The sequence below is a fragment of the Leptinotarsa decemlineata genome, unplaced genomic scaffold (assembly GCF_025532065.1).
Source record: "Leptinotarsa decemlineata unplaced genomic scaffold, Ldec_3_MD MMD2_tig00078422_RagTag_RagTag, whole genome shotgun sequence".
Taxonomy (NCBI): Eukaryota; Metazoa; Arthropoda; class Insecta; order Coleoptera; family Chrysomelidae; genus Leptinotarsa; species Leptinotarsa decemlineata.
The window spans coordinates 9,893,593-9,907,340 of NW_027412747.1; the positions used below are offsets into that span (position 1 = coordinate 9,893,593).

General features: G+C 32.8%; 1 protein-coding gene across 3 annotated transcripts; it reads left to right on the plus strand.

Annotated features, from left to right (window-relative positions):
- Positions 1 to 722: 722 nt before the first annotated feature.
- Positions 723 to 10,046, plus strand: LOC111503341 (uncharacterized). 3 transcript variants are annotated; one of them, XM_074186218.1, is made up of 2 exons: positions 723 to 1,285; positions 6,042 to 10,046. In XM_074186218.1, exons 1-2 carry the CDS (start codon positions 1,103 to 1,105, stop codon positions 6,102 to 6,104), a joined length of 246 nt encoding a protein of 81 aa, XP_074042319.1. In that variant the 5' UTR covers positions 723 to 1,102; the 3' UTR covers positions 6,105 to 10,046. The 3 variants fall into 3 exon arrangements, with proteins under 3 accessions (XP_074042319.1, XP_074042318.1, XP_074042317.1); XM_074186217.1 differs by lacking the exon at positions 6,042 to 10,046 and adding an exon at positions 1,482 to 6,034 and having other exon boundaries at positions 726 to 1,427; XM_074186216.1 differs by having other exon boundaries at positions 727 to 1,427.
- The last annotated feature ends 3,702 nt before the right edge of the window (positions 10,047 to 13,748 follow it).

Genomic DNA, 13,748 nt, shown 5'->3' on the forward strand with positions numbered 1-13,748 from the left:
AAACTTCTAAAGCAATTTTGAGAATTTTATTGTAGGAACAAATGTCATTGCAGGATTTTGTTGTTTGAACATTTCAATCATAACCATCCATGTGAAAATTTACCAATATCCCACCTTTTGAAGTTATATAGTAAAGTAAGATTATTTTATACATTAAAATATTCAAATAGGAATTTCAAATCTCAGAAAAATATTGCCAAAAAAAAAGGAAGAATGAAATAATAATTTGGAGACACGAATCAATATTTTAAAATGAACAATTTATATTTCTAGTATTTTCCTTATATAATAATCACCAGCTACCCTGGAAACCTAGAAGGATCCTAAGTGGGTCACCTACATGATATTGACATTTCAGGAGGGTAAAAAACGTTATGTGAACGTATTACTAAAAAAGAATAAAAAGATTGGAGTAACAAAAGTAAATTGATGTTTGGATAGAACTCACCTATGTATATTTATTAAAAAAAACATTTATGTTGAAAAAGAATTCATTCTAAAATGCAAGGAGAACGTCAATTCTTATAATAAAGAACAAGCAATTCAACTGAAAGGTTAATTGGTTATATAAAAAATCATATTTATTTTAAGACAGGTAGATCATGAAGTTTATACCAAAAAGTTGATTGCTGGACAATTTCTCTTTCATATTCCAGTTGATTGAACCATTGTATTCCTACTGGTGATTTTAGAAATAATTCAGCTGTTTTGACATTTAAAAAAAATAATGTAACCAGATAGAATGTCTGCACAAGAATTATTATATCAATTGAATTTGGGTCCATTCCGTAAGGTATATCAAAATTATATGAGCATTTTGGATATAAAAAAGTTTGAGTGCGAACCTGTCCAAAACCATTTCGCGAGTCCTGCCCTCTTATCGTCACTTCCCAAAATGGCGTCTAATACTTTTCCACATCAAAAGCGGCATCGGCATAGCCAAGTGTCCATGCTGATTGGTACCTATGCTGTGGTTCGGTTTAATTCTACAGATTGTGAGGAAAGTGACCCAAAGATAAGTAGAGACTAACAAAATTTGTTAGTGGATTTGTTAAACAAATCCACGTTTTCTCCAAATATTTTTTGAAAATTGAACTAGATAATGACTACTGAAAATTGTGGAAGACTAATTAAACAGGAGAAGGAGGAATGTACTGCAGTCCAAATGATTATCTCAAAGTATGAATCAGAGCCAGAACAAGTCAAAAGTGAAAATATCATTGAAGTTAATCATGATTTGAAATGTGAAAGGTATTCAGAAGTAAAAGGAGCCTTACACTGTGAGGTATGTGGAGGAGGTTTGCTTAGTCCAACTGATTTCTTCAGCCCTGATCATTCAAAATTCTGTTATAACTATCAATGCCAGAATGGGTCTAATACTATGCAAGACGAATATATGACTGTGGATTTGAAACCACTTACTTCAGGTAACACATTCATTTCATATATTTTCAACAAAATTTTGTTCTAAATCCTTGTAGAAAATTATATCTGACGAACTTACTGCAGTGATTTGAGATGATTCAAGTAACATTTCATTGTGAAACTAGCGGACCCGGTGAACGTCGTTTCGAACAGTCGATGAATGAGCAGATTTAAGATTTTAAAATTACAAAATTTGTTTGAAGGTGGTTGACAATGTTTCGTGGTGTATTTCATCAGTTCGGACTCCCATTGTCTAATATAATATAAATTGATTTGAAATCCCTGAAAAAAATTTTAAAAATTAACCGAAAAATAACAATTTTATTAAACTGAAATTACAAAGAAATAACATACAAGCACCAATAAAAAATTGAAAAGTTAGTACAAGCTGAAAATTTAAAAAATTAAAAATTTTTATTAACGACTAGAAATTAAAAAAATCCAAACCAAGTTACGTCACGACATTTCAATTGTGAGTATCCACAATCGTCTTCAGGTGAAAACTGGACTTATTCCTCCGAGATATAACTATTTATAGGTCATTCGAGTGGTTTCACTTATCCCCTCTTCCCTCTCTCTGCTTCATTGGTTTTAGCGAGAGATGACCGTTTGGTGGGAGTTTGTCGTTTTTCGTTTGATTGGAGGTCTCCATATGTTACGTATCTCTGCGCTAGCTTTGCTAAATGCGTTGTTGGACAACATATACGTGGATTCTTTGAATTTTCTCCCAAACCAGTGTTCCTCCTTGTGGATGATTTCAGCTTGAGCCCACTTGATGTTATGTTGATGAATCCAAAGATGCAATGCGAACTTTCAATGGCCTCTTAGCTTCACCGATGTATGATTCTCCGCACCCGCAGGGTATCTGGTAAATGCAACAATAGCTATTGTATAGCGAAACATGTGTCGCGGTTTTTGTAAAACCCTTTTATAGTGAAAATCATACAATACACTGTATTGATTAGTTTTTTGTTGCTTGTATGTTATTTCTTTGTAATTTCAGTTTTTTGTTTGATAAAATTGTTATTTTTCGGTTAATCTTTTTAATTTTTTTCCGGGATTTCAAATCAATTTATATTATATTACACAATGGACGTCTGAACTGATGAAATGTTACAAAATTATTAAGTATAATAAAATAAATGGTATTGGTATATAATAAATGGGGATTGGTAGTAAGAGGACACTCTTCAGTAAAGCACCCTGTGATACACATGTGAGCAAATAGTTGTGTTTATTATAACATGTCACCATTATCACTGATGTTTTGCCACTTTTTTATTATTATTTTTATTGATGAGATATCATATTTCAATACTCATTGTCCTATTCCCGAAGAAGACAAATAAAAAAACACAAAAATCATAATAATTGGTCTAGCTTTTTTTTAGTTCTTATATTATTATTATTATTTTTCTTTCTTTTTTCATATTTACTAATCTTTTAAACCTTCCCTGCACTTCCACAAATAATTCAAAACCAAAATAAGCCAAATTGGTCCAGGTCGAGTTTTAGGGAGACTAACGAACTGCAATTCATATTTATGCATTAGATTTTCACAGTTTCATATAGTTTCAAAACCCAAAAAAGTTCACTTGCGAACAACATCACAATTTCAAATGGCTATATTTCCTTTGACACAAGTCCAAAAAAACACGGTACGAAGCAATATAATAATTCTTCGAAATCATCTTCATAGAAATCGTCGATAGGTTATTGAAATAAATATTGAATAATATCATTTGGGCATGATGAAATTCCACCCGTATAAAATTATTATTGATCGTCTTTAATGTGAATATATAATAAATCCTATTATCTAAAAGAAAAAAGTTTTTGGACCGACATCTATAAGAAAACAACTACCCCCCTGGCTAATACCACGAAGGGCGTTGGATTATATCCGACAGGTGTCAGTGCAAGATTCTTCACAGAAGTAATTACTGCTTATGCTGTTTGGCGATACAATTGCCGGAATCGATTTTCAATTATTGGTTTCTGGTTATTTGGCCACTTGTCAGTGCAAGGCAGTGTACTACATCAACAAGGAGTCGATGATTTCCGATAATTAAAAATCGAATTCCTTTCAGAATATTATTCCTTGAACTAGGCTGAAGCAAACGACAAAAACAACATATTTCTCATCTGTCGAGGTAGTAACCAACTGTTTGAAAATCTGTTTCAAAATATGTTTTTCCGTTAATCAGCTGTCGCCCCCATACAAACGACAACTCTGAGAAGTTGAGAAACTTGTGCGAGCAAAGGACTAACGAGGTCTTACCTTTTAACGTGTGATTCCTAACACGGCACAAATCCTCGTATAGCGACAAAAAATATGGTATGGAGGCATATTCGAAGACTTGCTTTAAATCAAATTATTTGAAAGAACAATTCGTTCTGGCTAGTCTTTCCTTACCTACATAGTAGGTAGAATATAATCCGAATCCCTTCGTGGTATTAGTCAGGGGAGTAGTGGTTTTCTGATCGGTGTCAGTCCATAAACCTACTGTGTAGGTAGTGGAAGACTGACCTGAATGAACTGTTCCTTTGGATAATTTGATTTAAAGCCAGTATTCAAGTATTGCCGCCCACCTACTGCAGGAAAAATAATAACTCATAGTTTTCTAGGTTCTGTAAAGGGGTTGTTAGTCAGATCACAACTTGAATATGGTTCAATTATTTGGTCACCAGAGTATAACGTTCATAAGTTATTACTGAAGAAAGTACAAAATAAATTCTTGAGATATTGTGATTATAGTTTTAATCTAAATCTCATTGCTGATCATGAGTATAGTCTTATTCTCCTTACACTGGATAAAAGAAGGATTATGTTTGACATTTCTCTCATTCATAAAATAATAAAAGGAATTGTATCATGCCCATCTTTGCTTTCTCAAATGAATCTTGCAGTTCCACAAAGAATGCTGAGGCTTTGTAATTTATTTTCCATTAGTTTTCACAGAACAAACTATGGTAAATTATTTTAAGGTTAGATCTCGTAGAGTTTCTAAAAAGAGAGAATAGATTGGATAATAATAATAATAATTGATTGGCCATTGGTTGTCATTTTCGGATTTGAGAGTGTGTTCTATAACCGTGTTAAATCCTTGCTCATTGAAAAATGTTACTGTAGTCGCCAAAATACCTAAATGATAATTTAATTTAGTTATTTTCCGAATAAGTCTAATGTGAATGTCAAAAATGTTATTTATTAGTATTATAGTATGCTTTTTGTTTTTAATTAACCTGCCATATATACATATTGTACCCATTGTACATATTGTACCCATATTTTTAATAATTCGTTTCAAGCCTTTGTGTTTACATATTTATAAGTATAAGTTGACATGTTCGATACCATGTAGTTGGTCCATGAATGAATAAATTTCTTTCTTTCTTTCTTTAAGAATACTCTACTAATGATAATTTGAAGTGTTATAGTTGCTGTTATACTAGACTGTAGGTACCTAAGTAATTTTAGAACTTCATTATCATTATTTTGTGATTTGTTGTTATTTTTTTAATAAGTTGTTGCGGAGTGAGTACCCACTTGAATAAAATTGAAGTAATTCAAAAATACTTTCTAAAAATAATCTATAATGAAAAATATGATTTTTCAAGTGAACACCTTTTCAAAATTGGTAAAAAATTGATATATGTCAATAATGATATATGTCAAAAATATAATTATTATATTTTTATAATCTTTTTATTTATATGTATAAAAATTAATCAAAGGTTCAATATAATAGTAATGAGTATAATACAAGAAATAAATTAACGTATTCTTTAAAAAATAGAGTGAAGAAAACGATATCTCAAAAAAATTACATGTTTATGATTCCTTGTATATTTGATAAGCTGCCTCATTATATAAAAAATTCCAAATCTTTTTTTTTTTCATATATAAATAAAATTAAATAATGGATAATAGGGACTTTATGATTTTTTTCATGTTATAATGAATTTCAATTAATCCTAATATACATTTCATCAACTAAATTTCTGGATAATTTTATTTAATTCATATATGTTATTAAGCATATATTTTGAATTTATGTATTGATTTATTTTCTTTTTTTTTGCATATGTGAGATTGTATTTATAAAGATGTATCTGTTTTTATGACTTTCCTTGGCACAATTTTTACTTTTCAAGGTTATTACTAGTTAATTTAGAAGTTTGTTTATTATTATTATTATGTGTACAATTCCATAAAAGACATAATGTTATAAGTAAAATTTTAAACCTCTAACGTAAAATGAATCTTTTGAAAAAAGTTTTTTCATGCTAGAACAATAATACTGTCTCTCAACGTGCCTTTCACTAGCCAAGTTGACACCATCAGTTGACGACAGTCAATTATTTTTGTTCTGGTGTGTAAAAAATGTTTTTATAAGATTGTTGGATAAACATATACATGAGATTTAGAAGTATAGTTTATTCTGGTGAAAATCCTGTTAATGTTGAATTCTGTGGCATTTCAACTGAAAAATGTTATTTTTCTTGAATACTTTGATTTGAAAATAATATGTTTCTCGTGACCTCTATCATAAATGTAACTGTGTACTGAAATGAATTGCTCTAATTACTATTCATTAAATTATTTTTTACAGATCCTGGAATCCCTCTTTTCAAAACCCAAGAAGAAACAATTGTTGATAAGGAAGAGAAGATAATCAATGAAAATATGTCAAGCGAAAAAGAATATGCTTTTGAAAGTGTTTATTTTGTTGAACAGAAAATATTACGTGAAACAGAGGAAATTACTGAAATACTTACTTCAAGTTCAATTAGAGAGTGCAGAATTCGTGAGGAAAATGAAGTCTGTCCAAAAAATTTGAATGAAAGAACTGATGTTGAATCTGTTGAAAATAAGTATATAGGGAAGATCCCACATATAATTTGCAAAAGTAGCTTGAAATTGCATGAAAAAATTCTTGCTAGCAAAAAACCATTTCAGTGTAAAATTTGCTCTAAATCTTTCATCCATAAAAATTATTTGAAACATCATGAAAAAATTCATACTGGTGAAAATCTGTATCAGTGTAAAATCTGCTCTAAATCATTCCTTCACTGTGATCATTTGAAAAGACATGAAAAAATTCATACTGGTGAAAGACCATTTCAGTGTAAAATGTGCTCTAAATCTTTCATTCAAAAAGTTCATTTGAAACATCATGAAACAATTCATACTGGTGAAAAACTGTATCAGTGTAAAATCTGCTCTAAATCATTCACTCGGTATGATAGTTTGAAAAGACATGAACGAATTCACGATGGTGAAAAACCGTTTCAGTGTAAAATCTGCTCCAAATCATTCATTCAAGGAAGTGATTTGAAAAACCATGAAAAAATTCATACCGGTGATAAATCGTTTCAGTGTAAAATCTGCTCTAAATCATTCCTTAACTGTGATCATTTGAAAAGACATGAAAAAATTCATACTGGCGAAAGACCATTTCAGTGTAAAATCTGCTTTAAATCATTTATTCAAGGAGGTGATTTGAAAGGACATGAACGGATTCATACTGGGGAAAAACCATTTCAGTGTAAAATCTGCTCTAAATCATTCGCTCGGTGTGATAATTTGAAAAGACATGAAAGAATTCACACTGGCGAAAAACCGTTTCAGTGTAAAATCTGCTCTAAATCATTCATTCAGGGAAGTGATTTGAAAAAACATGAAAACATTCATACCAGCGATAAATCGTTTCAATGTAAAATCTGCTCTAAATCATTCTTTAGCAAACTATATTTGAAAATACATGAAAAAATTCATACTGCCGAAAAACCATAGTGTAAAATGTGTCAATGCGGTCCTTTGAAAGGACATGAAAAAATTCATACTGGCGAAAAACACTTCAGTGTAATATTTGAATTAATTCAGTCAGTAAATAATTCGAAAAGACATGACAATGATTATTAGCAAATATCCATCTTAGTGTAAAATCTGCTCAAAATCATTCATTGAGAGACCTAACTTGAAGTTGAATGAACAAATTCATACTGCTCAAAGTCATTCACTCAAAGTAGGCCATTGAGAAATGAAATAGTGGGCATTTACCAGAAGGACATGAGTTCAACCATGAATACAAGCCCCTCCATTTCCAGAAGAAAGTTTTGATACTTAACCTGTTGGAGAGCATGGAAATAAACTTATAATGAAAATCATACAATAAACTGTATTAATTAGTTTTTTCCTATGTAAATTGGTTATTTTATGATCAATAAAATCAATCAATCAATCAAACATTTATTGAATCAGTTTTCCTTCACAATCACATTAGACAAAAATTAAGCATGTTCAGTATTGGTCACATGAGTATAATAGAGCGGATACCATGTTATGACCTCGTATTCCAAGTTACCTACTCATGAATAAGTGGTAAATGGAGGTTGTGACAATGTTTTAGAAATATCTACTTTGCTGCGTTCAAAAGCCATAAATCATATTTGCAGAGGAGTTATCATTTTTTATTTATTGCACGGGATTACACCTATTATAATAGTACAATCATCAACTACAGCGCATTTCTTTAATGTCCCCCCCATTTTATTTTTTGAACGGGTCAACTCAAAAAATTGAAATTTGGAGTAATGAAATTAATGCATAAATACTGTATTTTGAAGTGAAATTGACAGACGAAACTTTCAAGATGGCGACTGGGCGCCATCCAGGAAAAAAATTAAATGGAAAGGGGGGTCTTGTGACACATTTTTTTGAAGCTCCTGACAAATACTTCATAACCCTAGATAATGAAGTCAATATCTTCACCTACTACAAAATGACGGAATATTTAATAATTTCCTGAAGACAAACACATTCATATCGATATTTCTAGAAATATTCGTTTTTATCTGCCATATGGCAATTCCAACAACCCGATAAGATTTGTTAAGTTATTTTTTTGTTTATAAAAACGACAAAAAATGTCAGTACGACAATGAACATCATTGTTCAGTTAGAATATTCTCATTTAGGTAGTTTTCGGTTTTACTAGTAGAAAGGTACCACGTCAACAATCTCTAAAATGGTTAATTCGTATCGTGGTGCGACGCGTAACTTTCACGATACCGAAAGGATTTTCAATGAACGTTACATAACAAAAAATATTGATGCGCGTCAGAGAGTGAAAGCATAGCCAGTTAGATATAGAGACCAGGTCTAGAGTAAGAAGTTAGTGTACTTCAATTCCTGAACTTGGTTGGTGAAACGCTCGTCGAGAAGAGTATTGCAGTTCTGGATTGGAAAACTGCTTTTTTTTGGATTAATTCTATTATTTCCTATACTTAAATACCACTTTACAATTCGTTCCCAGTATTGAAATCAATGTGGCAAATGATTAAACAGAATCATTCATTCAAGAAGAGTTTGATGTGGATGGCATAGAGCAAGGGTCGGCAACCTTTTTCGAATGGCGGACCGTTCATTTTACTGATTCATCAAATTTGAAAGGATTGTCAATTCAAAATGTCCATTTCTTTTCGTAAAAATCTTGAAACCGATGACGAAAATTCTCATCCAGTACTTTTAGTAATGCAATTAAATATTTAAAGGAACCTGTTTGTCGTTTTTGCAAAGTAGGAAAATGAAAAGAATGATTCTTTTCAAGTCGAGACATAAAAAATAATTTTAAGCTGGAAACTTTTTTTTTATTCAAAATAACAGAACGAATTCCGCAAACATTTTGAAAAAAGCAGGTTCTGATTTTTTGCTACAATTACAGGAATATTATTTTTATTTGAATTGAAGGGGTTATTTATGATGCACTGATTTGGAACCTTTGGTGTAGTAAAGAATATTACTGGAGTTTTTCCCAACACCAAATAGTTATTTTTAACACCTCAACACGTGTTTCGATCACTAAGTGATCATCTTCAAAGAGGAAGATTAAAACTAGAAACTAATGCGAGCTAGCCCTATTTATGCTATATAGGTATCACATTCAGGTAAACCATCCAGGCGTACCACCCATACAGGTATACCAACCTAAATTAATTTTACAATTTTGCCTTATCTATTATATTACAATATATGTTTATATAAAACAATTTTCAGCTATATAAAAATTAATTTCACAATATTGCCTATCCAAATTTATTTTTGCAATGTGTCCTTATGTAGTAATCAGTAAACCCAACAACATTATATTATTTTAACAAGCTAAAAAAAAAATAACGATTTGGTGTTGGGAAAAAACTCCAGTAATATTGTATGGGTTATATTTTTAGGAGTGATTGATTTTTTTTTGGGAAAGAAAGTTTTTGGCTTTCTATTACTCCATCTTGATACAAAAAAATGTGGGAATCTTCCAAAGAATGAAAGCAAGTAATCAAACCGAAAATAAGTAACTCTATACATGGATGTGTAGATCATGCAAATAAGCAACTTTCAGACACAAACTGGAAGAAAGCCCTCCTGAAACAGCTACTTTCATATAAACATTGAATTACACGAAAGAAAAAATTCTTTCGAAACAAATATTTCTACATGAACACTGAATTATATAGAAGATACTTTTCTCTAATCAATGTTTGGAATACAAACAATATCAATACCCAATAATTTGTTCAACAAAATTTCATTATCAACAATAAAATAAAATTATCAATTATTATTACTATTTTTATTTTCACCGAAGTTTACGCTGGTCAGGCCCATTTCCCTGAAGCCCCGATACATTCGTGAAGGCGCGCCAGCATTATCAATCAACGAAAACTCCCCACACCGTGGGATAAGTGATCATTGGATCCAAAAATCATGTGTAAGTATGACAGCCTTCTGCATCTGTCTGGCTAGGATTTCCGCCTTAGTGCGGCAAGTCGGTATGATTTTAAGATTCGAGAGAAGAGAGGGCATCATTCCACCAACGACTCCAATAATCAGAACAACCATCTTGACAAAGTGGTCTGGATAGAGTCTGCGGAGTTCGAAGAGAAAATCTCAATACTTTATCCGTTTTCTCTTCTCTTTTCGGACGATAATCGTCTCGTTAGGAGCTAAAGACTTCACGACAAATATCGTCTTGCTCTGGTGGTCGAAAAGGACTACATCAGGCTTATTAGCTTGTATGAGTCTGAGGGTGGGAAACGAATAGTTCCAATAAATTCGGCACTTCTCGTTCCCCACAACGGATTCGATATCCTCCGGAGCGTATAGGGCAACACTGGTGTCTTGTCAATACGGTAAGAATGCCGTAGATGGTATTATAGCACTCTTAGAGCCGCGTTATGTCGATAGATATAGGTCAAGACTGCATATCCTGGACATATGCTGATAGCAAGTGCATTAGGGGATCGGGCCCTACACCTTGTGTCAGGAACCTCTATACCCATCACGCGACTGCGTGTTGGGTATTGTATTGAAGACACAATCCTGGCAAGCCATGATGAACCCCCCAGTTTCCGACTTCAGCCCACCCGACCTGAGGAAAGCGAAATCAGGCGCTTTGATAAGCCAAGGTCTTCAATGATATTGAAGAACACCTCATGCATTGGCTTACATTGTCTGGAGAAGTGAGGTGACCTCTGCGGATTTTATATGAGATTTTTGCTGAACAGGTTCCAAATCGGTGACAGAGTTGTGATCACCTCGTTCAGTGTCAAAAACTAAACAGAGTTGATCAGCTGCTCTGGCAGGTGCCCTAAAGAGAAATTCTCCAATTCCTGATCTTTCATGGCGCGGACCTTGCAGAGAAAAGGATCCGAATTCCTAATGACTTTACAGGCTCCATTCTGTCATCTAGACACTCTAAACTCAAAAATCCACGGCCTCCCTGTTATCGGCGGAAGTACAACCGTATTATTATTAACAGTATCAAAAGCTTTACAGAGGTCTAATGACTGAAGTCCACAGTTTTTACGCTCATCTAATTCTAACTAAATATTAGAGATAATATCAATTCTGTGTCACTAAACCTTTGAAAGCCATTTTGATTTGGATAGAAGAAATAAATCCAGAGTTTTTTGTACTCAAATCATAAATTTTATAAATTGAAAGGGTATATTTTTAAGATAGATTGGTTAGTTTATTAGGTGGAATTGGGTGGAATAATACAAATGAAAATTTACATAGACAAACCAATTTACATGAAAGGTTCAGAATAAATGTTTGGTAATTTTCTTTACTTTGAGCATTTGAAAAATGAAATGTTTCTACATTTTTATTCAACGAGTTTGATGGCTACTTAGATGAATTTTCAACAAGACAGTGCCCCTTCTTATAATAGCAATAATAAAGGAACATTCAGATGCAATATTCCTAACAAAGTGGATTGGAAACAATGGACCAATTTCCTGGCCAGTTTGATCCCCATACCTAATTCCTTTGGATTTTTTTGGCTGAAGATACACAAAGGATGAAGCTTTTCGACACAGTACAAATATCAACTATTTCAAATAAAAAATAAGAGATGCATGTATTAGCCCTACACCCTTCATGCTAAAAAATCGCCACAGAAATTGTTTGATTATTGTCACTGATGATGCTACTTATTTTAAATGAAACTCTAAACTGCTCTGTTCATGAAGTTTAAACAGATAGTATCTCTGTATTTATTTCTGGTAATACTTTTGTACTGGGTCCGTTGCTAAACCAAGATAATTTTGTACTCTATTATACATTGATGCTGTTATTTTTTTTTCCAAATTTAAATTTTTTGCATCTTTTCAGTTTATTATTATATGAACCCGTTGAGCGATTTTCCGCCAATTTTTTTCTACAAATTTAAAATGGACCAAAGCGCTACCGAAACAGCCCGAAAAATTAACCAGGCATTTGACAATGATAGTGTTAATGAACACATTGTTCAAAGTTGGTTTGAGAAATTTCGTTCTGCCGATTTTAGCATTGAAGATGAGTCCCGAAGTGGTCGACCTACAGTAATCCAGGATGAAGATTTGAGGACCCTGGTGGAGACTGACCCATCACAAACGGTGCGTGGGATGTTGGAAGAATTGAGCGTCTGCTCCCATGTGGTTTTTGATGGTTTGAAACATATTGGAAAGGTCAAACATCTTGAAAAGTGGGTGCCTCATGATTTGAATGATTCACTGAAATCGTCACGTTTTAAGGCCTGTGCTTTGATTTTGCGCAACCAAAACGATCCTTTTTTACAACAGAAAACGTTCTGGACAGTGGTTGGATAATTATGAGCCACCCAGGCACTTCACAAAGATGAAAAACCCACCAAAAATAGACCATGACTAACTGTATGGTGGTCAGCGAAATGTACCGAAAATTGCATCAGTAGCAGCCGGCACTGGTCAACAGAAGAGGTCTGATCCTGCTCCACGACAACACCCGTCCGCACGTTTCACAAACCACCATTCAAAAATTAAACGAATTGAGTGTTGAAGTACTGCCTTGTCCACCATATTTTCCAGACCTCTCGCAAACTGACTACCGTTTTTTCAAGCACTTCGATAGCTTTCTCAACGGTAGAACCTTTGCCAATCAGGACCAGGCAAAAACGGCCTTTATCAAATCTCGAGCACACATTTTTATGCTGACGGAATAAATCGAATTGTGTTATATTGGCAGTTAAAAGTAGACTCATAAAAACGGACAAAACTTTCGAAACAACCTACTAGTTCATCTTGATTTCTTGTAAATTAAAGCCTATTCAGTGTTCTGAATATGTGTGGAAACAGCCTTGTGACATTTGTGAATATTACTTCTCTTTAAAATATTGCATTTTTTTTGGAAAAAGTCCAAGAAAACAAATGCAAAAATAAAATCAGATTATAAAAAACTGCCTGATTCCCATTATATCCTTTGTATTTAAAAGATTTAATGGGAATCAAGCAGTGTTGAAAAGATCTGCTAAAATACTCTTGCAAACTACAAGGAGGTCTAGCACGCACCTAGCAAATTTTTCACTCCTTTTTTGAATTAAAATGTTTAAGATTGACAGGCCTTACCTACATTGCAATGACTAAACTTCATTGACAGTAAAACTATTTCTGAAGGAGCTTCCAGGCTTGACTTTAAATAGGCCTGCAATATCAACATAAAAGAAGAGATTGCATATTCCTCAAGATGGTATTCCATATTTTAGGTGGGATTCAATTATCTGTGGTGAATCGTTTTCGTGGTTTGGAAACCTACCACATTAGAAACTACTCTCACGGCATACCATCTGGAGGATGTTGTTCAAAAAAGAAGAATTTCAATATGCATAAGACAGATATCCTACGAATTCAATTTTAGTGTGGTTTTGCAGAATTCAACGTAAAAAAATTGTGGTCAAAATAGTTATCCTTTTGTAGTCCACTCAAAAGTATATGTTGAATTATTCAATTCTGTATTAAAATATAAC

Coding starts and splice junctions, on each gene's coding strand:
- LOC111503341 (XM_074186216.1), top strand. CDS start 1,103: ATGACTACTGAAAATTGTGGAAGACTAATTAAACAGGAGAAGGAGGAA. Junction 1,428..6,041: donor TTTGAAACCACTTACTTCAG/GTAACACATTCA, acceptor TATTTTTTACAG/ATCCTGGAATCCCTCTTTTC.